Below are 25106 nucleotides of genomic sequence, written 5' to 3'. Positions count from 1 at the left end.
CTGTTATCTAACTAGCTGCTAGCTGTCTTTTACTAATCAGCTACTAACTAGAACATTGATTAGCTAGTTAGCTAGTTAGCTAGCTGAATAAGGTGTTACAGAAGGGAACAAAAGCCTGTACACCCAGGACCACTAGTTCTCCAGGTGGCTCAGGGTTGACCACCCCTACCCATAAGCCCTCTTATAGATTTACATTTACATTTTATTCATTTAGCAGACGCTCTTATCCAGAGCGACTTACAGTTAGTGAGTGCATACATTTTCATACTGGCCCCCCGTGGGAAACGAACCCACAACCCTGGCGTTGCAAGCGCCATGCTCTACCAACTGAGCTACACGGGGGGCCAGTATGATGTGAAATTATTTGATAAAATATTACAAACACACTCTCACACCCTCATTCAACTCACAGACAGGATGCGTCGCTCGGGGGCCCCCAGCCAGCTCTTTGGTAACATGGCGAAGAAGCCCCGCTTCGTCCCTCCTGAAGCCTCACTGGCAGGTCCTCCTGATATCCCTGTGGGTACCCTGCCTGAACTGGAGCCTCTGGCCCCTAAACTCGCCCTGGGGAATGTGCTCAACAAGGTAAACACATGGTCCACTTCACTCTCATCCTTAGCCACAAATGTGACCCCTATTACTATTGTAGTAATTTAGTAACTAAGCATAGGAGTCATATTGGAGCTACTTCTCTCACTAGCCGATGTGAGTAAGACCTTTAAACAGGTAAAAATTCACAAGGCCGCAGGGCCAGACGGATTACCAGGACGCGTACTCAGAGCATGCGCAGACCAGCTGGTAAGTGTCTTCACTGACATTTTCAACCTCTCCCTGACCCAGTCTGTAATACCTACATGTTTCAAGCAGACCACCATAGTTCCTGTGCCCAAGAACGCCAAGGTAACCTGTCTAAATGACTATTGCCACGTAGCATCTGTAGCCATTAAATGCTTTGAAAGGCTGGTCATGGCTCACATCAACACCATCATCCCAGACACCCTGGACCCACTCCAATTCGCGTACCTCCTCAACAGATCCACAGATGACGCAATCTTTATTACGTTCCACACTAAATTAACACCTATGTGAGAACGCTGTTCATTGACTACAGCTCAGTGTTCAACACCATAGTGCCCCCCAAATTCATCACTAAGGGAAGGACCCTGGGACTGAACACCTCCCTCTGCAACTGGATCCTGGACTTCGTGACGGGACTCCCCCAGGTGGTGAGGGTAGGCAACAACACATCCGCCACGCTGACCCTCAACAAGGACCCCCTCAGGAGTGTGTGCTTAGTCCCTTCCTGTACTCCCTGTTCACCCACGACTGTGTGGCCGCGCACGACCCCAACACCATCATTAAGTTTGCTGACAACATAATGGCGGTAGGCCTGATCACCGACGACAATTACAGCCTATAGGGAGGAGGTCAGAGACAACAACCTCTCCCTCAACGTCAGCAAGACAAAGGAGCTGATTGTGGACAACAGGAAACGGAGGGCCGAGCACGCTCCCATTCACATCGACAGGGCTGTAGTGGAGCGTACATCACTGGGGCCGAGCTCCCTGCCATCCAGGACCTCTATGCCAGGCGGTGTGTGCGCGTGTTAGTTCACGAAAGTTTATATTTTTTGTTTATTTTTTGATTAACCAAATAGCTACCCGGATGATCTGCATTTACCCTTTTTTCACTTACCTTTTTGACTCATCACATACGGTGCTGCTACTGTTTACTATATGTCACTTTATTCCTAGTTATATGTACATATCTAACTCAATTACCTCATACTCCTGCACATCGACTCCGTACAAGTACCCCTTGTATATAGCCAAGTTATTGTTGCTCATTGTGTATCTATTATTACTTTTTATTGTTTCGTGTTTTACTTTTCTATTATTTCTCTTTCTCTCTGCATTGTTGGGAAGGGCCCGTAAGTAAGCATTTCACTGTTAGTCTACACCTGTTGTTTATGAAGCATGTGACAAATAGCATTTGATTTGATTTCACTCATACTTTGATGTGTGGGCCCTCTCAGACCTATGTAACAGTTCTCCTTCCTTGCAGGTCCAGAGGAGCATCTCAGCCCCTGCACTGCCCCTTGCCCTGCCTGTGAAGGCCTTCGGCCTGGCTAAGAGCAGCCCCCAAGCCCCAGGCATGTCCAGAGCTCTAGCCAGGGTGCTGGGTGCAGCAGACAGTAAGAAGAACGGGTCAGAGCCTGAAGACCCTTCCTTTACAGAGCAGAACACTGGAGACCCAGCTGGTGAGTCAGATGTCAGAGGATGAGAGGTGGGGTGGGTTGTGGTGGTGGCACAGTAAACGTTGCCATTGAAACCAGGTATTCCTGGTGTAGATCTACTGCATTTTAATGTGGAGCAATACTTCTGTTAAGCTTTGGATTTACTCTCTGTATGTCAAAAGCAGAAATCCTGGTGATGAATATCACTAATCATAAAAGCAACAATGCAACTACTAACCAATGATGATGGTAAGAATAGTCAGGAACATTTGGTGTGCTATAAGCGAAATGCAGTATGTTTACAATATGTAGCATATATTGTTTACATTTCACTGCTGTTGTTAAAGACGTTCTGAAACATTGTTTGTGAGATGCTGGGATTTTGTGTAGTTTAGCGATTGAGTCTAAGACCTAAAAAGGTGAGGCACGGGTAGAAACTGTATTTTTCCTAATAAAATAGTGATATTTGTTTTATTTAACCAGTAAAGTCAATTAAGAACACATTCTCATTTACAATGACGGCCTAGCAAGAGGCAAAAAGGCCAAAGTGTCCAGTTTGAGTGTGTTTTGCAGCTTGTTCCAGTCGCTAGCTGCAGCGAACTGAAAAGAGGAGCGGCCCATGGATGTGTGTGCTTTGGGGCACATTAACAGAATGTGACTGGCAGAACATGTGTTGTATGTGGAGGATGAGGGTTGCAGTAGGTATCTCATATAGGAGGGAGTGAGGCCTAAGAGGGTTTTATAAATAAGCATCAACCAGTGGGTCTTGCGACGGGTATACAGAGACGGCCAGTTTACAGAGTGCAGTGATGTGTCCTATAAGGAGCATTGGTGGCAAATCTGAAGGCGACTGGTAAAGAATATCTAGCTGCTCGAGAGCACCCTTACCTGCCGATCTATACATTTCGTCTACATAATCTAGCATGGGTAGAATGGTCATCTGAACCAGGGTTAGTTTGGCAGCTGGGGGGAAAGATGAGCGATTACGATAGAGGAAACCAAGTCTAGATTTAACCTTTGGGTCTGAAAGTACAACACTTATTTCCAATTTGATGGAAAAGACGCTACGACCTCCAACGAGACATCAAACATGCAAAAGGACAATATAGGAGGAAGGTGGAATGCTATTACACCGGTTCCGACGCTCGTCGTACTGTAGGTGGCAGGGCTTGCAGACAATAACAGATTACAAAGGGAAACCCAGCCATGAGTTGCCCAGTGATGCAGAACTCCCAAACCAGCTAAATGCCTTTTATGCTGGCTTCAAGGAATATAACACTGTGCCTTGCGTGAAAGCCCCTGTTTTTCCGGATGACTGTGTAATCTCGCTCTCTGTGGCCAAAGTGAGCAAAACGTTTAAACAGGTTAACAATCACAAGGCCGCCGGGCCAAGGTGCGTTCTCAAAGCATGCACAGACCAGCTGGCAAGTGTTTTAACAGACATTTTCAATCTCTCCTTGTCCCAGTCTGTAATCCCAACATGTTTCAAGCTGACCACCATTGTCCCTGTTCCCAAGAGCTCCAAGGTAACCTGCCTAAATGACTATCACCCTGTAGCACTCACATCTGTAATTATGAAGTACAAGGCTGGTCATGACACACATCAACACCATCATCCCAGACACCCTAAACCCACTCCAATTCGCATACCACCCCAACAGATCCACAGATGACGCAATCTCATTTGCACTTCACACTGCCCTCTTCCACCTGGACAAGAGGGGAAATAACTATGTGATAATGCTGTTCATAGACTACAGCTCGGTGTTAAACACCATAGTCCCCTCCAAGCTCATCACCAAGCTAGGGACCCTGGGAATGAACCCCACCCTCTGCAACTGGAATCCTGGACTTCCTGACAGGCCGGCCCCAGGTGGTGACACCTCTGCCACTCTGACCCTCAACACGGGGGCCCCTCAGCGGTGTGTGCTTAGTCCCCTCCCATACTCCCTGTTCACCCACGACTGCATGGCCACGCATGATTCCAACACCATCATCAAGTTTGCTGACGACACGACAGTGGTAGGCCTATGGTAGGCCAGTCAGCCTATAGAGAAAGGGTCAGAGACTTAGCAGAAGACCAAGGAGCTGATCGTTGACTATAGGATAAAGAGGGGAGAGCACGCCCCTATCCGCATCGACGGGGCTGTTGTGGAGCGGGTCGAGAGCTTCAAGTTCCACATCACTAAGGACTTAACATGGTCCACACACACCCGCAGTCGTGAAAAGGGCACGGCAGCGCCTCTTCCCCCTTAGGAGGCTGAAACGATTCGGCATGGGCCCTCGGATCCTCAAAGTTCTACAGCTGCACCATTGAGAGCATCTTGACTGGCTGCATCACCGCTTGGTATGGTAAATGCACCGCCCTTGAACGTAAAGCACTACAGAGGGTGGTGCGGCAGTCCAGTGCATCACTGGGGCCGAGCTCCCTGCCATCCAGGACCTCTATACCAGGCGGTATCAGAGGAAGGCCCGAAAAATTGCCAAAGACTCCAGCCACCCAAGCCATAGACCGTTCACTCTGCTACCGTCCGGCAAACGGGACCGGAGCATCGGCTCTCTGACCAACCGGCTCAGTTAAAAAGCCGTTAATTTGTGGCACCCTGATGAAGGCCTTAGCAGATAGGCGTTGGTGTATTTTATTTGACTACAAATGAAAGGCATTTTAAATTGCAAACCCACACGAGTGCCTGGACTTAGATTTTTTTATGCCACTTAGCACCTATTTGTGGTTATAATTTTTCCTTTTTGCTTTTCCAATACAAACATGATAGAATAATATGAAATCAAGAGAATGTGTATGCTGCTTTAGAAAGGAAATGCAGCAAACCAATATCGCCTTTCAAAGGTGAGTGACACTTAATCTGTCCATTTAGGACTGGCAGGGATTAATTTCATCCTTGGGCTTCAGTGAAACAAACACACACTGAATGAAGCCTGGCCAACTGTAACAAGCCTATGTTTTAATGACAGCAGTTCCAGCATTATGCAAATGAGCGTGGGTAGTGCAGCGGCAGCGCGAGGCAGATTAGAGCTGTGCCTGGGATCAGTGAGCACACGCGCTCTGTCCCCCCCCCTCCCTCCCTCCCTCCTCCCTCCCTCTCTCTCAGAGCAACTAGTGCCTCTGTCTCAGTGTCTCCTCTCCTTTCCCCGCTTTTCCTCTCTCTTTGTCTTTTCACTAGTTTCCCCCTCATTCTGTTGTTCCCGTCGGCGGATGATTCGTGTGTTTCTCCTTGACGCGGCTCTGATTTCCTTTGTGTAAAAAAAAAAATCGCGCATTTGCACGGACTCGCGCAGCGCGCACACTGCTCCGGTTAAACCAGCGCCGTTTCCTCTTCTATAGGTAAACGGAAATAAGAATAAAGAACATGCATCTTTACAATTTCATTGGTATTTCCCCATGTAAGCACACACATTCCCACCGTATGTTAGTATTTAGTGTATAGCAGTTAGAACGAGCGCTGGTTTGAGGTTTAGAGAGACCGGGCTGTAAGTAGGTCGGGCTGGGTTTAAGCGGCTTTAGCCTGCGTCAGCCTAAGCTGGGAGGAATTCACCCAAAGCCCTCCGCGGTAGGCGGGGGCCTAAACGAGGCTGGCCTAGTTAAGCCTGATTCTTATTGTGTGCCTGTGTGTGTTGTGTAACACAGAGCAGAGAAGACCTCGGATGAGCGAGAGTACATGCGTTAGACTGTGTTTGATTGAGAATCCATAAAGGGGGAGGAAGAAGAGGGACAAGGAAGAGAGGAGAGAGTGAGTGAGTGAGAGTTAAACCAGTATTAGCCTGAGCCTCGTCACGGAGCACTGAGTGAAGGAACAGGAAGAAAAGGGAGGTAGACAACCAGACCAAATGTAAAAAGGAAAGGAAAATAAGCAAGTTATTGAGTTGAGTTAGTGCTGGTGTCTAGGCTTGGCCTAGTCTGGTTCCCTGGGCTATGTTCTAAGATGGCGTCTGGGTCCGTCTACATGTCATCCAGTATGGTGGGTAAGGCTCGCTCCTCCAACTTCACCCTGTCTGAGAAGCTGGACCTGCTGAAGCTGGTGCGCCCACACATCCGCATCCTGGAGGAGCACACCAACAAGCACGCCGTCATCGTGGACAAGAACAAGTGCTGGGACACAGTGTCGGAGCAGTATAACGTCCTGGGGGGGGACAGGCCCCCCCGCACTGCCCAAGGCCTACGCACCCTCTACAAGAGGCTGAAGGAGTCGGCCAAACAGGAAGTGATGCAACGGCGACACGCCCAGCCAGAGTACAGAGGAAGTATATCTGAACCAACCAGGAGAGTGATGGAGATGATACCTCACCTGTTCCATCACGGAGCTATCCACCATGATAAAGACCCAGCGACGATGCACAGGTGAGACCCACACACACACACACACACACACACACAGGGGATACTCTGTAGAGCTCTACTAATAACTACCAGAGGAGAGGGGAGGGGCTGCTCTGTAGAGCTCTACCAGTAACGAGAGGGGAGGGGCTGCTCTGTAGAGCTCTACCAGTAACGAGAGGGGAGGGGCTGCTCTGTAGAGCTCTACCAGTAACGAGAGGGGAGGGGCTGCTCTGTAGAGCTCTACCAGTAACGGTAGGGGAGGGGCTGCTCTGTAGAGCTCTACTAGTAACTAGAGGAGAGGGGAGGGGCTGCTCTGTAGAGCTCTACCAGTAACTAGAGGGGAGGGGAGGGGCTGCTCTGTAGAGCTCTACTAGTAACGGTAGAGGAGGGGCTGCTCTGTAGAGCTCTACTAGTAACTAGAGGAGAGGGGAGGGGCTGCTCTGTAGAGCTCTACCAGTAACGAGAGGGGAGGGGAGGGGCTGCTCTGTAGAGCTCTACTAGTAACGAGAGGAGAGGGGCTGCTCTGTAGAGCTCTACCAGTAACTAGAGGAGAGGGGAGGGGCTGCTCTGTAGAGCTCTACCAGTAACTAGAGGAGAGGGGAGGGGCTGCTCTGTAGAGCTCTACCAGTAACGAGAGGAGAGGGGAGGGGCTGCTCTGTAGAGCTCTACCAGTAACTAGAGGAGAGGGGAGGGGCTGCTCTGTAGAGCTCTACTAGTAACTAGAGGAGAGGGGAGGGGCTGCTCTGTAGAGCTCTACCAGTAACGAGAGGGAAGGGGAGGGGCTGCTCTGTAGAGCTCTACCAGTAACTAGAGGAGAGGGGAGGGGCTGCTCTGTAGAGCTCTACCAGTAACTAGAGGAGAGGGGAGGGGCTGCTCTGTAGAGCTCTACCAGTAACTAGAGGAGAGGGGAGGGGCTGCTCTGTAGAGCTCTACCAGTAACTAGATGGGAGGGGAGGGGCTGCTCTGTAGAGCTCTTCAAGAGAGGAGAGGGGCTGCTAACGATCATTGAAAGTTTGTTTTAATCAAATCAAGTTGAGAAAATAAAGGACATACACGACGACTTACAGTCATGCGTGCATACATTTTTGTGTATGGGTGGTCCCGGGGATCGAACCCACTACACTGGCATTACAAGCGCCGTGCTCAACCAGCTGAGCTACAGAGGAGAGGGGAGGGGCTGATCTGTAGAGCTCTACTAGTAACTAGAGGAGAGGGGAGGGGCTGCTCTGTAGAGCTCTACTAGTAACTAGAGGAGAGGGGAGGGGCTGCTCTGTAGAGCTCTACTAGTAACTAGAGGAGAGGGGAGGGGCTGCTCTGTAGAGCTCTACTAGTAACTAGAGGAGAGGGGAGGGGCTGCTCTGTAGAGCTCTACTAGTAACTAGAGGAGAGGGGAGGGGCTGCTCTGTAGAGCTCTACCAGTAACTAGAGGAGAGGGGAGGGGCTGCTCTGTAGAGCTCTACCAGTAACTAGAGGAGAGGGGAGGGGCTGCTCTGTAGAGCTCTACCAGTAACTAGAGGAGAGGGGAGGGGCTGCTCTGTAGAGCTCTACCAGTAACTAGAGGAGAGGGGAGTGGCTGCTCTGTAGAGCTCTACTAGTAACTAGAGGAGAGGGGAGTGGCTGCTCTGTAGAGCTCTACTAGTAACTAGAGGAGAGGGGAGTGGCTGCTCTGTAGAGCTCTACTAGTAACTAGAGGAGAGGGGAGTGGCTGCTCTGTAGAGCTCTACTAGTAACTAGAGGAGAGGGGAGGGGCTGCTCTGTAGAGCTCTACCAGTAACTAGAGGAGAGGGGAGGGGCTGCTCTGTAGAGCTCTACCAGTAACTAGAGGAGAGGGGAGGGGCTGCTCTGTAGAGCTCTACCAGTAACTAGAGGAGAGGGGAGGGGCTGCTCTGTAGAGCTCTACCAGTAACTAGAGGAGAGGGGAGTGGCTGCTCTGTAGAGCTCTACTAGTAACTAGAGGAGAGGGGAGTGGCTGCTCTGTAGAGCTCTACTAGTAACTAGAGGAGAGGGGAGTGGCTGCTCTGTAGAGCTCTACTAGTAACTAGAGGAGAGGGGAGTGGCTGCTCTGTAGAGCTCTACTAGTAACTAGAGGAGAGGGGAGTGGCTGCTCTGTAGAGCTCTACTAGTAACTAGAGGAGAGGGGAGTGGCTGCTCTGTAGAGCTCTACTAGTAACTAGAGGAGAGGGGAGTGGCTGCTCTGTAGAGCTCTACTAGTAACTAGAGGAGAGGGGAGTGGCTGCTCTGTAGAGCTCTACTAGTAACGAGAGGGGAGGGGAGGGGAGGGGAGGGGCTGCTCTGTAGAACTGTGCACAGAGCTAACCCCAATCAGTTTACACACACATACACACTCCTCATGCTCACACTCTTAACAAACGCACACGCTCATTCAGCCTAAAGTATTTGGTTCCGATTTCAAGTAAAACTGACATTTTATTTCAGCGATGATAATGCAATAACAACATTCTCCCTGCACAGCGAAAAAGTCATATTGAATAGAAAAATGTTCTCTTCTCTTCATAATGTAAACGCTGAACATGCTTTCTGGCTGTGCATGAATGTTTTATTTTATTACCTTTTCTTGTTTTCAGTCAACAAACAAAACACAATCCACATTGACAGATGTGGCAGACATAAATAACATAAGAAAATAAATGAAAAATAAAACAAAACATTTGCAGCAGCACTATCAGTAATCATGTTTGATATTTATTATATACACTGAGTTTACCAAACATTAGGAACGCCTTCCTAATATGTAGTTTCACACATACATACATACATACATACATACATACATACATACATTTCCTTAATCACCCCATTCACTCTGTCCAGTTTGAAATATAGTTGAGTAGTGGAGACCAGAGTCTATCAGACCCGGGCTGTCTCTTGCGGAGGTCATAGGTCAGCTTTTCAAGGGGCAGAAAGTCAACAATCTGGTCAATCTGCATTTTAAACGTAGGAGAGATATTAGAAGCCCACAGGAGAATGCATTTTTTAGCAAAGTGTGAGATGGTCATAAAAAGGGTATTATGAAGAATGTTTTTGACAGTCCCGAAGACCGGTTGTGTTAAATACTCTCAATACCCCCTCCCACCTCATGCCACTTATAAATGTATGGCTGTAGTAATAAAGCTGTATTCTACTCCATATGCTCGCTGTAGGATGATGTATAATAATGATATAGAAATAAAACTGCATTATACTTTTTAACTCCAGGTTGATGTATAAGCATGAATCTGTAGGATGATGTATAAGGGTGACTACAGTAATAAAGCTGTATTCTACTGTTTATCTGCAGGATGATGTATAAGCATGACTCTCCCATGGAGCAGCCTGGCAGCAGCTCCTCCCTCCCAGACTACCCATCAAACCCCATCACCCACCACCTGGACCAGGATGTGATCAGGCTGGACCAGGATGTGATCAGGCTGGACCAGGATGTGATCAGGCTGGACCAGGACGTGGTCAGGCTGGACCAGGACGTGGTCAGGCTGGACCAGGATGTGGACGTGAAGCCTCCGCCAGACCTGACCATCCTCTCCACGCGTGTGGGGGCGGTGCTAGGAGGTGAGGGGGGGGAGGAGGAAGATGAGGAGTTGGGCAGTGTCCATGGTTACGACGGCTCCCTCTCTCCCTGCTCATCCTCCGTCGCCCTGCCCCTCTCCACCTCACCCGTTCCCCTGCAACGTGACCTTTACCCTCATGACCACTACCCCCGCCGTGACCCTGACAGGCTCCACCCCCTTCAGCTGGCCAAGGAGGAGCACGAGCAGGTCATGGCCAATCACAGAAAGATGGGCGTATACCTGGAGGAGAAGAGGGAGGGGCTAAAGAGGAAGCAGGAACTGGAGGAAGAGCTTATGAGAGCGAAAATCAAAGTAGAGAAACTGAGGGCAGCCAGGCTGAGACATGGACTACCACTGCCCCTATAAGACACACCCATGGCCTGGTAGGACTGGCCATTTGGAACTGAGGAGGATGCTCTGAATTGTTAGTATTTCCGTGTTGAATGTTTAGCGTGTGGAAGAGGGGTTTGGCCTGAGAAATACTGTGTTTGAGGGATGAACAATGTGTTTTGAGTGAGGATTTAAAGGTCCAATGCAGCCTTCTTTATCTCAATCTCAAATAATTTCTGGGTAACAATTAAAATACCTTACTGTGATTTGTTTTCCATTAAAATGGTCAAAAAGAAACAAAAATAGATTCTTAGCAAAGTTCAATTTCTCAAGTAAGAATTTTGGTAGGACTGTCTGGAAGTGGTCTGAGTGGGGAGGGGAAAACTAAAAACTAGCTGTTATTGGCAGAGTGGTTTGGAACCCTCTTTCTTAATGGTCTATTAACAAATGTATGGTGATGTCATCAGGCAAGCCAAAACTCCATTCCTCCCAAACAGGCTGAAATTTCAGCCGATCTTTTCAAACAGCTCTTACACTAAAAAGGCATTATCATTTTCACTGTGGAAATATAAAACACAGGAAAATCTAGTTTTTGACTACACTGGGCCTTTAAACAGTTTATTTGCGTAAGAAATAGTGTGTTTGAGTGAGGATTTAAACAGTGTGTTTGTGTGAGGAAGAGTGTGTTTGCTTGAGGAATAGTGTCTGAGTGAGGATTTAAACAGTGTGTTTGTGTGAGGAAGAGTGTGTTTGCTTGAGGAATAGTGTCTTTGAGTGAGGATTTAAAGTGTGAGGAAGAATGCGTTTGTGTGAGGATTTAATAGTTGTTTGTGTGAGGAAGCGTGTGTTTGCTTGAGGAATAGTGTGTGTGTGTGTGTGTGTGTGGCGACTATACGGTTGAGCTATAACTCTGGTGCAAAAGACCATACAGATCTCTGCTTTTGTCATACGAGAGGTGCTACTATCACTGGTTTTAAAACTGGTACTATTTTGACTGGTTTCCATTGGTTCAAAACTCTGCGTTGCTTAATCATCCCATTTGGGGATTAGGAGGGAAGAGGATAGGTGATGGGGAGGGAAGTGGATAAGGGATTGGGAGGGAGGAGGGATTTAGAAGGGGGTGTTGCTGTTAGTGTTATGATGTTCAGTGTTTGTTGTTCAGATCTTCTGTGGTTTCATTGTTTTCTATTAAAAGTGTTTTTCTTCATGGGTTTTGTGCTTTATTGTCTCATCTCTTCTTCTTCTTCCCTTCTCTAACCTCCCCTCCTCTATCCCTCTCTCTTCCCCTCTTCTTTACCCCCTCGCTCCCATATCTGTCTCTCCTCACCTCTTCTCTCCGGTCTCACCTCCCCTCCCTTCCGGTCTCACCTCTCCTCTTCTCTCCGGTCTCCCCTCACCTCTCCTCTTCGGTCTAGACTCAATATGAGGTTCTCTTCACTGTAAGCCTGCCACCTGTAAGAGTGAATGTGTAATTCAAACCTAATTCAAAACCTTTAGACTTGGATGTTTCACTTGTGAAGAAGTGTGAGGTAAAGCACAGATGCAGTGATGCTTAACAACTACAGTGACTATACTGTCCTAATATGGTCATTTTAGAGGAAACTGGATTACATTTTCTCTGTAAGGCAAGGGAGACCCATGGCTTGGACAGCCTCTTGCAGCCTAGGGCTGATGTCTCATCCTGGGCATGTCGCTGTAGGAAAGTCCCAGGCTGCAAGTAGAGTGGAGGCCTCAGTGATGTAGCAGCCTCTGCTGGTGAACATGTGAACTGCCACTCAGCAGATCTTGCATAAAACCTAAGGCGTGAATCCAAATTTGAGATTAGTGCACACACACAATTCACACTTTCGCCTAAATCATACATTTGCTGCTGTTAATAACAGAATTGAAAACAAATGTATTTTAAAGAGCAATTCAAAGCCTTGGTATAAGGTTTAGGGTATTGTATTAGGATCCCATTAACTACTACTAAAGCAGCAGCTACTCTTCCTGGGATCCACATAAAACTTGACATAATACATAACATTAATGGACAGAACTTCATACATTTCAAATATGAATACACGCTTTCATACATTCATGCTTTAGCAAATATAAAAGACCACTCAGTATCTTGTACTGAAAAAGAGTTGAGCTACTTGTCTCCGCTGGTGTTTGTTCTAGGCACATGTAGTATATTTAGAGTCTGCAGGCTGCAGTTTGTGTGAGCAGTAATGTGTTAATGCTCTGATTATTAGTGTTGATGGGTTTTTTTTGTTTCAGATTTCAGATGTTCCCCACAGAGTCCGGCAGGAGGGTCAGGTAGCGGTCCTGGTTCTGATTCTGGTGGGCCGAGGTACTTCAGTGTGATGTGGTGTAAGGCCAGTGGGAGGAAACACAAGCGCTGGGAGGGAGATGCTGTCCTGGTGACACGAGGACGCACCGCCACTCTCAAAGACATGGAGGGCAAGGACATCGGCAAGGGTGAGTGTGTGTGCATTTTACTGTCTGAGTGCCAGTTTCCCGATCACAGATTAAGCATAGACAAAACATCATGCTCAATGGAGAATCCTCATTTGAAAGTGGTTTTAGTCCAGGACTAGGCCTCATCTGTTGCCAGGAAACCGGCCCTGAGAGTGTTATTTCCGAGTGCATCTGAGAGTGATTCAGATTTTGTGTGTGTAGGTAGTGGGTATAAGGTGTCAGAGCTGGCATCGCTGAGTGAAGGAGAGACGTTGATGGTAGGAGGTAAACAGGTGGAGGTGATGGGACTCATATCAGAGCTGGACTACAATAAGGGCCGCTGTTTCCTTGACGTCCATGTGGAGAAGGAGGAGCCTAAGATATCAGCTCCTCCCCCCTCACGACGCCCAGCTTCCAAACCGTTCTGCCGTCCGACGCTATTGGGCGGAGAGACTGATAGGGGAGTGGCCAAACCTCAGGAGGAGGGGCCCTGTAAACCACGCCACGACCCTCTAGCACCAGGTAAATACACAGACATACAGTACACACACACACACACACACTCACACACACACACACACTCACACTCATACTCATCATATCTCTAATGGTTTGTGTAGGAGCCCTTGTCATGCCCCGGCCCTCAACCAATCACCAGTGGGCTTATAACAAGGCAGGCCTCCCACTGGTGGACGTGGTGGTTGACCCCTACTTGACTGCTAACCTCCGACCCCACCAGAGAGACGGCCTGCTGTTCCTCTACGAGTGTGTCATGGGGATGAGGTAATGGGAGATGTGTGTCATGGGGATGAGGTAATGGGAGATGTGTGTCATGGGGATGAGGTAATGGGAGATGTGTGTCATGGGGATGAGGTAATGGGAGATGTGTGTCATGGGGATGAGGTAATGGGAGATGTGTGTCATGGGGATGAGGTAATGGGAGATGTGTGCATGTTCATGATGAATCCTCTGATCACTCCAAAATTAAATGTGGTGTTCCACAAGGCTCTGTGCTGGGGCTGCTATTTATTTAGTTTGATTGATTTGGTGTGTGTGTGTGTGTGTGTGTCAGGGCTACATGTAGGTACGGTGCTATCCTGGCAGATGAGATGGGTCTGGGTAAGACCCTCCAGAGTGTGGCATTGACGTGGACGCTGCTAAAGCAGGGCCCGTACGGCGGGAAGCCGGTTGCTAAGCGTGTGCTGGTGGTTGCCCCTGGCAGCCTGGTGCAGAACTGGGGGGCGGAGTTTAAGAAGTGGCTCGGTCGTGAGAGGATCAGCGTCTACACTGTTAACCAGGTAGGGGTGTGTTTGATCAGCGTCTACACTGTTAACCAGGTAGGGGTGTGTTTGATCAGCGTCTACACTGTTAACCAGGTAGGGGTGTGTTTGATCAGCGTCTACACTGTTAACCAGGTAGGGGTGTGTTTGATCAGCGTCTACACTGTTAACTAGGTAGGGGTGTGTTTGATCAGCGTCTACACTGTTAACCAGGTAGGGGTGTGTTTGATCAGCGTCTACACTGTTAACCAGGTAGGGGTGTGTTTGATCAGCGTCTACACTGTTAACCAGGTAGGGGTGTGTTTGATCAGCGTCTACACTGTTAACCAGGTAGGGGTGTGTTTGATCAGCGTCTACACTGTTAACCAGGTAGGGGTGTGTTTGATCAGCGTCTACACTGCTGTTTCTGATCCATATGGTGATGTGTGTGTGTGTGTTCCATGTTGTGTTGTTCATTAGGACCACAGGGTGGAGCTGTTTGCAGCTTCTCCTCTCCACAGTGTGTTAGTGATCAGCTATGAGATGCTGCTACGCTCTCTGGACGTGGTGAGTTGGTTCACAGCAGCGTATCCAACAGCGGTGGGAAGTACCAGTGTTACAACACTGTTGAATTACACCTAAACTCCTATACAGTGCATTCAGAAAGTATTCAGACCCCTTGACTTTTTCCACATTTGTTACCTTACAACCTTATTCTAAAATGAATTTAAAAATAATAATCTTCAGCAATCTACACACAATACCCCATAAAAATAAAAAACATATATTTATTTTTTTACTATTTTCTACATTGTAGAATAATAGTGAAGACATCAAAACTATGAAATAACACATATGGAATCATGTAGTAACCAAAAAAGTGTTAAACAAATCAATATAGATTTTATATTTGAGATTCTTCAAATAGCCACCCTTTGCCTTGATGACAGCTTTGCATACTCTTGGCATTCTCTCAACCAGCTTCACCTAGAATGCTTTTCCAACCGTCTTGAAGGAGTTCCCACATATGCTGAGCACTTGTTGGCTGCTTTTCCTTCACTCTGCGGTCCGACTCATCCCAAACCATTTCAATTTGGTTGAGGCCGGGGGACTGTGGAGGCCAGGTCATCTGATGCAGCACTCCGTACTTTCTGAAGGCACTGTATGACACAGATTAGGAGTACGATGCTACACTCATGGGACATCAGAACGTTCTGTGTGTGTGGTGTGTGTTCTATGTTTGTGGTGTGTAGGTACAGAAGCTGGAGTTTGGGCTGGTGATCTGTGATGAGGGTCACAGGTTGAAGAACAGCAGCATCAAGACCTCCTCTGCCCTCAGTGGTCTCAGCTGTACACGCAGAGTTATTCTGACAGGTACACACACAGCCCTCTGTTTTATTGCCGTTTTCCTGTCCCTTTCTCCTAGTGTTTTCTGGTATATTGTGTGTGCTGTACTGTAGGTACTCCTGTGCAGAATGACCTGCAGGAGTTCTATGCCATCATAGAGTTTGTGAACCCGGGCATTCTGGGGTCGTCTGCTGCCTACAGGAAGGTGTACGAGGAGCCAATCCTCCGCTCCCGACAGCCCACCTGCACTGAGGTACATTACCCACCTACACTCTCTATCTCTGTCTCTGTACCGCTACACTATCTCTCTATTGTACGCTCACAACAGCCCACCTGCACTGAGGTACATTACCCACCTACACTCTCTATCTCTGTCTCTGTACCGCTACACTATCTCTCTATTGTACGCTCACAACAGCCCACCTGCACTGAGGTACATTACCCACCTACACTCTCTATCTCTATCTCTGTCTCTGTACCGCTACACTATCTCTCTATTATCTACTGTCCCCATCTCTTTCTCTCCCTTCATTCCTTCTCTATATCTCTCCCTATAGGAGGAGAGGGTTTTGGGGGAGGAGCGAGCGGCTGAGCTCTCTCGTCTGACTGGTCTGTTTATTCTGAGGCGGACCCAAGAGATCATCAACCGCTACCTGCCGCCTCGTCTTGATTGGACAGTGTTCTGTAGCCCCTCCCCCTTGCAGCGGGAGCTGTACCAGGCTCTCCTCTCGCACCGTGTCATCCGAGCCTGTCTACAGGGGTCGACACAGACACAGACTCACACACACCTCGCCTGCATCACCGCCCTGAAAAAGCTCTGCAACCACCCAGGACTGCTCTACTCCACTGTACAGGTACGACACATAAAGACACAATGATGATGATGACGACAATGATGATGGTGATGATTGTGTGTTTTCCAGGAGCGTTCTGACAGTGGCTCAGCAGAGGGTTCTCTGTATGAAGGGCTAAGAGGTGTCTTTCCAGAGTCTTACTCTTCTGGGGGCTTCAGTACAGCTGACTCAGGGAAACTACTGGTCCTGTCTGACCTACTGACCACTATACGCCACCTCAGCCCTAATGACAGGTGTGTGTGTGTTTGTATGAAGTGGGTCAAGGGATCCGGGCACACTGGCATTGGTTTGTTGACACCATAGAGATCCTATTAAATTACTAGAGGGGCTGTCATAAACCCTGAAAGTTCCAGAATGGGGTGAAAATGGCAGCCATATTGGCCAGGGAGAAATCCAAATCAGTCTAATTGGAATGAATGGCAGAAGAGGTAGAATCCCGATTTTTCTTATGGAGGAAAATAAAAGCAAAACATATGTGATATCAGAAATTGTGTAATATAATTATTGTCAAACTAAAATATTGTCATATAATTATAAATACAGTTTATACGGATTTTATACACATTTTCAGTATAAATAGCCTCTGAAATATATGTAAACAGACCATAAATGTCAAAAAATGTTAGTTATATGATACAATATCAGTACTTGTTGCATTTACAACTTGTCTAAGTCCTATCATCAACTGATTTCAGCCAGTGTATGGATTGACTGCATTTTTTAAATGGAATGTTGGCATATTGGCAGTTAATTAGAAACATTTATGGAATCATTCCTCTAAAACTGACTGGCTAGCTAGCTAACAAACATACAGTGCAGATAAATTCTTAAAAAGCATTATTTTACACTATCTTATCACAGCACTGGCAAACCATGGTTGACAAACTCCCTGACCAAAATGGCTGACCTTTAGACCATCATAAGAAGGTTCATGGCCATTCTAGTATTCTAATTCCTAATTCTATGGTTGACACACTCATGCTCTGGCACATGATCTGGACCATCTTGATCCTATGTTGTGTGTGTATGTGTGTGTGTGTGTGTGTACAGGGTGGTGGTGGTGTCTAACTACACTCAGACGTTAGACCTACTCCAGAACCTGTGTGTCCACCTGGGTTACACCTACTGTCGCCTGGACGGCCACACCCCCACCATCCAGAGGCAGCGATTGGTCGACAACTTCAACAGTCCTCACTCCGCTCACTTCCTCTTCCTCCTGAGTTCTAAAGCCGGAGGGGTGGGGCTTAACCTGATTGGCGCCTCCCACCTGGTCCTGTACGACATCGACTGGAACCCTGCTAACGATATACAGGTACAAACACACACACACACACACACACACACACACATACACTCTCCACACTCCCACTCACCACCATTTAGATGGCACGGTCTGTGTATGTTTCGTTCACATCTGAAACACACGTGTACACGTTACTGGTCGGTCAGTACCTGCTATGCTCTTGGAGGAGTGAGGATGAGAAAGAGGCCTTCCTCCTGATGTGATAGTTGGGGCTGATGTGTCTGTCCCCCTCCAGGCAATGGCGCGAGTGTGGAGAGACGGACAGAAGAAGACTGTTCACATCTACCGCCTGCTCACTGCAGGTACCATAGAGGAGCGTATCTTCCAGAGGCAGGTGTCCAAACAGGGGCTTTCTGGGACAGTGGTGGACCTGGGGAAAGGGGCGGAGCATACCAGCTTCTCCTCCAATGAGCTGCGAGATCTCTTCAGCCTGACGGACACACCCTGTCTCACTCACGACCTACTACACTGCAGCTGCAGTATGGATGGATCAGCCCCAGGTGCGTGCGCACACACACACACACACACACACACACACACAGAGTTGTCTGCATGTGTGTTTATTAAATGTGTTTCTTGTGTGTATTATAGAAGAAGAAGAGGATGAGGAGCCTGCGTCTGATAGGCCGTGCCAGCTAGGTCGTCAAGGTGACCGTGGTGGGGCGGGGCAGAAGCATCTGAGCATGTCAGAACTGATGCAGTGGAGACACTTCTCAGGAGGGACACACACCTTCAGAGATGCTTACCTGGATCACGCACGAAACCACATCTCCTTCGCCTTCCAGTCCACCATCTCACACACCACTCAGTAACATGCGCACTCACATGCACACACACACAGGCTTTCCACAAATGACCTCCAGACACCAAGGAAGTGGCCCTTTCTGAGAAACATTGGACTATATGTTATTCTTTCTTTATATTCTCTACTATTTTTACAGTTTGATAGAAGAAAGTGTAAATTATCGAATAAACTGTTAAATTATACTGCGTATTCCATCTGTCTTTTATTCTGTTGCAGAAATAACAAGATTAATCAAATTGTATTTGCCACATGCGCCGAATACAACAGGTATTACCGTGAAATGCTTACTTAAATGAATCAAACACTGCAAATGAATCAAGCACTGCAGATGAATCAAACACTGCAGATTAATTACATTTACATTTTAGTCATTTAGCAGACGCTCTTATCCAGAGCGACTTATAGTTAGTGAATACATATTTTTTTTTTATACTGGCCCCCCGTGGGAATCGAACCCACAACCCTGGCGTTGCAAACGCCATGCTCTATCAACTGAGCTACATCCCTGCCGGCCATTCCCTCCCCTACCCTGGACGACGCTGGGCCAATTGTGCACCGCCCATGAGTCTCCCGGTCGCGGCCGGCGGCGACAGAGCCTGGATTCGAACCAGGATCTCTAGTGGCACAGTTAGCACTGCGATGCAGTGCCTTAGACCACTGCGCCACTCAGGAGTACAGCATCAAGACCTCCTTAATTAATCAAATCAAATTGTATTTGCCACATGCGCCGAATACAACAGGTATTACCGTGAAATGCTTACTTACATGAATCAAACACTGCAAATGAATCAAGCACTGCAGATGAATCAAACACTCCATTAAAACCTGTGTTTGACCTTTAGGGATGGGGAGGTGGAAATGACTTCTGGAATGAGAGGAATCCAGCTGTGTGTGTGAGTGTGTCCATGTCAACTGTTTCATTCTTGGGCAAAGTGTGTGTTTCCACTCTCTTCAACTGTTTCATAAAGGTATACTGTATGTTAGCTGATGTATAGTCCAGGACCACACACACAACAGGGCTGGCATGGAGGGAATGTGTCCACACACCACCACCCTGGGAGAGCCAGCCTCAGTGCTGTAGTTACTACTGGTAGAGATGGAGTCTCAGTCTGCTGTAGTTACTACTGGTAGAGATGGAGTCTCAGTCTGCTGTAGTTACTACTGGTAGAGATGGAGAGTCTCAGTCTGCTGTAGTTACTACTGGTAGAGATGGAGAGTCTCAGTCTGCTGTAGTTACTACTGGTAGAGATGGAGAGTCTCAGTCTGCTGTAGTTACTACTGGTAGAGATGGAGAGTCTCAGTCTGCTGTAGTTACTACTGGTAGAGATGGAGTCTCAGTCTGCTGTAGTTACTACTGGTAGAGATGGAGAGTCTCAGTCTGCTGTAGTTACTACTGGTAGAGATGGAGAGTCTCAGTCTGCTGTAGTTACTACTGGTAGAGATGGAGAGTCTCAGTCTGCTGTAGTTACTACTGGTAGAGATGGAGAGTCTGCTGTAGTTACTACTGGTAGAGATGGAGAGTCTCAGTCTGCTGTAGTTACTACTGGTAGAGATGGAGAGTCTCAGTCTGCTGTAGTTACTACTGGTAGAGATGGAGAGTCTCAGTCTGCTGTAGTTACTACTGGTAGAGATGGAGAGTCTCAGTCTGCTGTAGTTACTACTGGTAGAGATGGAGAGTCTGCTGTAGTTACTACTGGTAGAGATGGAGAGTCTCAGTCTGCTGTAGTTACTACTGGTAGAGATGGAGTCTCAGTCTGCTGTAGTTACTACTGGTAGAGATGGAGAGTCTGTCTGCTGTAGTTACTACTGGTAGAGATGGAGAGTCTCAGTCTGCTGTAGTTACTACTGGTAGAGATGGAGAGTCTCAGTCTGCTGTAGTTACTACTGGTAGAGATGGAGAGTCTCAGTCTGCTGTAGTTACTACTGGTAGAGATGGAGAGTCTGCTGTAGTTACTACTGGTAGAGATGGAGAGTCTCAGTCTGCTGTAGTTACTACTGGTAGAGATGGAGAGTCTCAGTCTACTGTAGTTACTACTGGTAGAGATGGAGAGTCTCAGTCTGCTGTAGTTACTACTGGTAGAGATGGAGAGTCTCAGTCTGCTGTAGTTACTACTGGAAGAGATGGAGAGTCTCAGTCTGCTGTAGTTACTACTGGTAGAGATGGAGAGTCTCAGTCTGCTGTAGTTACTACTGGTAGAGATGGAGAGTCTCAGTCTGCTGTAGTTACTACTGGTAGAGATGGAGTCTCAGTCTGCTGTAGTTACTACTGGTAGAGATGGAGAGTCTGCTGTAGTTACTACTGGTAGAGATGGAGAGTCTCAGTCTGCTGTAGTTACTACTGGAAGAGATGGAGAGTCTCAGTCTGCTGTAGTTACTACTGGTAGAGATGGAGAGTCTGCTGTAGTTACTACTGGTAGAGATGGAGAGTCTCAGTCTGCTGTAGTTACTACTGGTAGAGATGGAGAGTCTCAGTCTGCTGTAGTTACTACTGGTAGAGATGGAGAGTCTGTCTGCTGTAGTTACTACTGGTAGAGATGGAGAGTCTCAGTCTGCTGTAGTTACTACTGGTAGAGATGGAGAGTCTCAGTCTGCTGTAGTTACTACTGGTAGAGATGGAGAGTCTCAGTCTGCTGTAGTTACTACTGGAAGAGATGGAGTCTCCGTCTGCTGTAGTTACTACTGGTAGAGATGGAGAGTCTCAGTCTGCTGTAGTTACTACTGGAAGAGATGGAGAGTCTCAGTCTGCTGTAGTTACTACTGGAAGAGATGGAGTCTCCGTCTGCTGTAGTTACTACTGGAAGAGATGGAGAGTCTCAGTCTGCTGTAGTTACTACTGGTAGAGATGGAGTCTCAGTCTGCTGTAGTTACTACTGGTAGAGATGGAGAGTCTGCTGTAGTTACTACTGGTAGAGATGGAGAGTCTCAGTCTGCTGTAGTTACTACTGGAAGAGATGGAGAGTCTCAGTCTGCTGTAGTTACTACTGGTAGAGATGGAGAGTCTCAGTCTGCTGTAGTTACTACTGGTAGAGATGGAGAGTCTCAGTCTGCTGTAGTTACTACTGGAAGAGATGGAGAGTCTCAGTCTGCTGTAGTTACTACTGGTAGAGATGGAGAGTCTCAGTCTGCTGTAGTTACTACTGGAAGAGATGGATAGTCTCAGTCTGCTGTAGTTACTACTGGAAGAGATGGAGAGTCTCAGTCTGCTGTAGTTACTACTGGAAGAGATGGAGAGTCTGCTGTAGTTACTACTGGTAGAGATGGAGAGTATCAGTCTGCTGTAGTTACTACTGGAAGAGATGGAGAGTCTCAGTCTGCTGTAGTTACTACTGGTAGAGATGGAGAGTCTCAGTCTGCTGTAGTTACTACTGGTAGAGATGGAGTCTCAGTCTGCTGTAGTTACTACTGGTAGAGATGGAGAGTCTCAGTCTGCTGTAGTTACTACTGGTAGAGATGGAGAGTCTCAGTCTGCTGTAGTTACTACTGGTAGAGATGGAGAGTCTCAGTCTGCTGTAGTTACTACTGGTAGAGATGGAGAGTCTCAGTCTGCTGTAGTTACTACTGGTAGAGATGGAGTCTCAGTCTGCTGTAGTTACTACTGGTAGAGATGGAGAGTCTCAGTCTGCTGTAGTTACTACTGGTAGAGATGGAGAGTCTCAGTCTGCTGTAGTTACTACTGGTAGAGATGGAGAGTCTCAGTCTGCTGTAGTTACTACTGGTAGAGATGGAGAGTCTGCTGTAGTTACTACTGGTAGAGATGGAGAGTCTCAGTCTGCTGTAGTTACTACTGGTAGAGATGGAGAGTCTCAGTCTGCTGTAGTTACTACTGGTAGAGATGGAGAGTCTCAGTCTGCTGTAGTTACTACTGGTAGAGATGGAGAGTCTCAGTCTGCTGTAGTTACTACTGGTAGAGATGGAGAGTCTGCTGTAGTTACTACTGGTAGAGATGGAGAGTCTCAGTCTGCTGTAGTTACTACTGGTAGAGATGGAGTCTCAGTCTGCTGTAGTTACTACTGGTAGAGATGGAGAGTCTGTCTGCTGTAGTTACTACTGGTAGAGATGGAGAGTCTCAGTCTGCTGTAGTTACTACTGGTAGAGATGGAGAGTCTCAGTCTGCTGTAGTTACTACTGGTAGAGATGGAGAGTCTCAGTCTGCTGTAGTTACTACTGGTAGAGATGGAGAGTCTGCTGTAGTTACTACTGGTAGAGATGGAGAGTCTCAGTCTGCTGTAGTTACTACTGGTAGAGATGGAGAGTCTCAGTCTACTGTAGTTACTACTGGTAGAGATGGAGAGTCTCAGTCTGCTGTAGTTACTACTGGTAGAGATGGAGAGTCTCAGTCTGCTGTAGTTACTACTGGAAGAGATGGAGAGTCTCAGTCTGCTGTAGTTACTACTGGTAGAGATGGAGAGTCTCAGTCTGCTGTAGTTACTACTGGTAGAGATGGAGAGTCTCAGTCTGCTGTAGTTACTACTGGTAGAGATGGAGTCTCAGTCTGCTGTAGTTACTACTGGTAGAGATGGAGAGTCTGCTGTAGTTACTACTGGTAGAGATGGAGAGTCTCAGTCTGCTGTAGTTACTACTGGAAGAGATGGAGAGTCTCAGTCTGCTGTAGTTACTACTGGTAGAGATGGAGAGTCTGCTGTAGTTACTACTGGTAGAGATGGAGAGTCTCAGTCTGCTGTAGTTACTACTGGTAGAGATGGAGAGTCTCAGTCTGCTGTAGTTACTACTGGTAGAGATGGAGAGTCTGTCTGCTGTAGTTACTACTGGTAGAGATGGAGAGTCTCAGTCTGCTGTAGTTACTACTGGTAGAGATGGAGAGTCTCAGTCTGCTGTAGTTACTACTGGTAGAGATGGAGAGTCTCAGTCTGCTGTAGTTACTACTGGAAGAGATGGAGTCTCCGTCTGCTGTAGTTACTACTGGTAGAGATGGAGAGTCTCAGTCTGCTGTAGTTACTACTGGAAGAGATGGAGAGTCTCAGTCTGCTGTAGTTACTACTGGAAGAGATGGAGTCTCCGTCTGCTGTAGTTACTACTGGAAGAGATGGAGAGTCTCAGTCTGCTGTAGTTACTACTGGTAGAGATGGAGTCTCAGTCTGCTGTAGTTACTACTGGTAGAGATGGAGAGTCTGCTGTAGTTACTACTGGTAGAGATGGAGAGTCTCAGTCTGCTGTAGTTACTACTGGAAGAGATGGAGAGTCTCAGTCTGCTGTAGTTACTACTGGTAGAGATGGAGAGTCTCAGTCTGCTGTAGTTACTACTGGTAGAGATGGAGAGTCTCAGTCTGCTGTAGTTACTACTGGAAGAGATGGAGAGTCTCAGTCTGCTGTAGTTACTACTGGTAGAGATGGAGAGTCTCAGTCTGCTGTAGTTACTACTGGAAGAGATGGATAGTCTCAGTCTGCTGTAGTTACTACTGGAAGAGATGGAGAGTCTCAGTCTGCTGTAGTTACTACTGGAAGAGATGGAGAGTCTGCTGTAGTTACTACTGGTAGAGATGGAGAGTATCAGTCTGCTGTAGTTACTACTGGAAGAGATGGAGAGTCTCAGTCTGCTGTAGTTACTACTGGTAGAGATGGAGAGTCTCAGTCTGCTGTAGTTACTACTGGAAGAGATGGAGAGTCTCAGTCTGCTGTAGTTACTACTGGAAGAGATGGAGAGTCTCAGTCTGCTGTAGTTACTACTGGAAGAGATGGAGAGTCTCAGTCTGCTGTAGTTACTACTGGAAGAGATGGAGAGTCTCAGTCTGCTGTAGTTACTACTGGTAGAGATGGAGAGTCTGCTGTAGTTACTACTGGTAGAGATGGAGAGTCTCAGTCTGCTGTAGTTACTACTGGTAGAGATGGAGAGTCTCAGTCTGCTGTAGTTACTACTGGTAGAGATGGAGAGTCTCAGTCTGCTGTAGTTACTACTGGTAAATATGGAGAGTCTGTCTGCTGTAGTTACTACTGGTAGAGATGGAGAGTCTCAGTCTGCTGTAGTTACTACTGGTAGAGATGGAGAGTCTCAGTCTGCTGTAGTTACTACTGGTAGAGATGGAGAGTCTCAGTCTGCTGTAGTTACTACTGGAAGAGATGGGGAGTCTCAGTCTGCTGTAGTTACTACTGGAAGAGATGGAGAGTCTCAGTCTGCTGTAGTTACTACTGGTAGAGATGGAGAGTCTGTCTGCTGTAGTTACTACTGGAAGAGATGGAGAGTCTCAGTCTGCTGTAGTTACTACTGGAAGAGATGGAGAGTCTCAGTCTGCTGTAGTTACTACTGGAAGAGATGGAGAGTCTCAGTCTGCTGTAGTTACTACTGGTAGAGATGGAGAGTCTCAGTCTGCTGTAGTTACTACTGGAAGAGATGGAGAGTCTCAGTCTGCTGTAGTTACTACTGGTAGAGATGGAGAGTCTCAGTCTGCTGTAGTTACTACTGGAAGAGATGGAGAGTCTCAGTCTGCTGTAGTTACTACTGGTAGAGATGGAGAGTCTCAGTCTGCTGTAGTTACTACTGGAAGAGATGGAGAGTCTCAGTCTGCTGTAGTTACTACTGGTAGAGATGGAGTCTCAGTCTGCTGTAGTTACTACTGGTAGAGATGGAGAGTCTGTCTGCTGTAGTTACTACTGGTAGAGATGGAGAGTCTCA

The 25106-nt window shown here is 47.5% G+C and overlaps 2 protein-coding genes across 2 annotated transcripts; both read left to right on the top strand.

Annotated features, from left to right (window-relative positions):
• Window positions 1-417: 417 nt before the first annotated feature.
• Window positions 418-18658, top strand: LOC311139637 (DNA repair and recombination protein RAD54B-like; the record flags this gene model as incomplete). The annotated part of the gene is made up of 14 exons (XM_084174548.1): window positions 418-585; window positions 2065-2260; window positions 12731-12935; window positions 13137-13432; window positions 13531-13693; window positions 13983-14208; window positions 14650-14736; window positions 15423-15543; window positions 15630-15769; window positions 16074-16370; window positions 16440-16603; window positions 17421-17682; window positions 17909-18173; window positions 18265-18658. 14 exons carry the CDS (start codon window positions 418-420, stop codon window positions 18483-18485), a joined length of 2811 nt encoding a protein of 936 aa, XP_084030674.1. The 3' UTR covers window positions 18486-18658.
• Window positions 5865-11674, top strand: LOC311139638 (fibrinogen silencer-binding protein-like). Its single transcript, XM_084174549.1, has 2 exons — window positions 5865-6593; window positions 9871-11674. Exons 1-2 carry the CDS (start codon window positions 6178-6180, stop codon window positions 10502-10504), a joined length of 1050 nt encoding a protein of 349 aa, XP_084030675.1. The 5' UTR covers window positions 5865-6177; the 3' UTR covers window positions 10505-11674.
• Window positions 18659-25106: the final 6448 nt, after the last annotated feature.

This window comes from Coregonus lavaretus (assembly GCF_964263955.1).
Source record: "Coregonus lavaretus genome assembly, chromosome: 13".
NCBI classification, from domain to species: domain Eukaryota; kingdom Metazoa; phylum Chordata; class Actinopteri; order Salmoniformes; family Salmonidae; genus Coregonus; species Coregonus lavaretus.
This window is presented reverse-complemented; position numbering and strand designations above follow the sequence as displayed.

What these genes read in the sequence shown, in the direction of transcription:
- LOC311139638 (XM_084174549.1), top strand. Translation starts at nt 6,178, where the DNA reads ATGGCGTCTGGGTCCGTCTACATGTCATCCAGTATGGTGGGTAAGGCT. An exon ending in GACCCAGCGACGATGCACAG is followed by an intron (nt 6,594 to 9,870) that starts GTGAGACCCACA and finishes GTTTATCTGCAG; the next exon opens with GATGATGTATAAGCATGACT.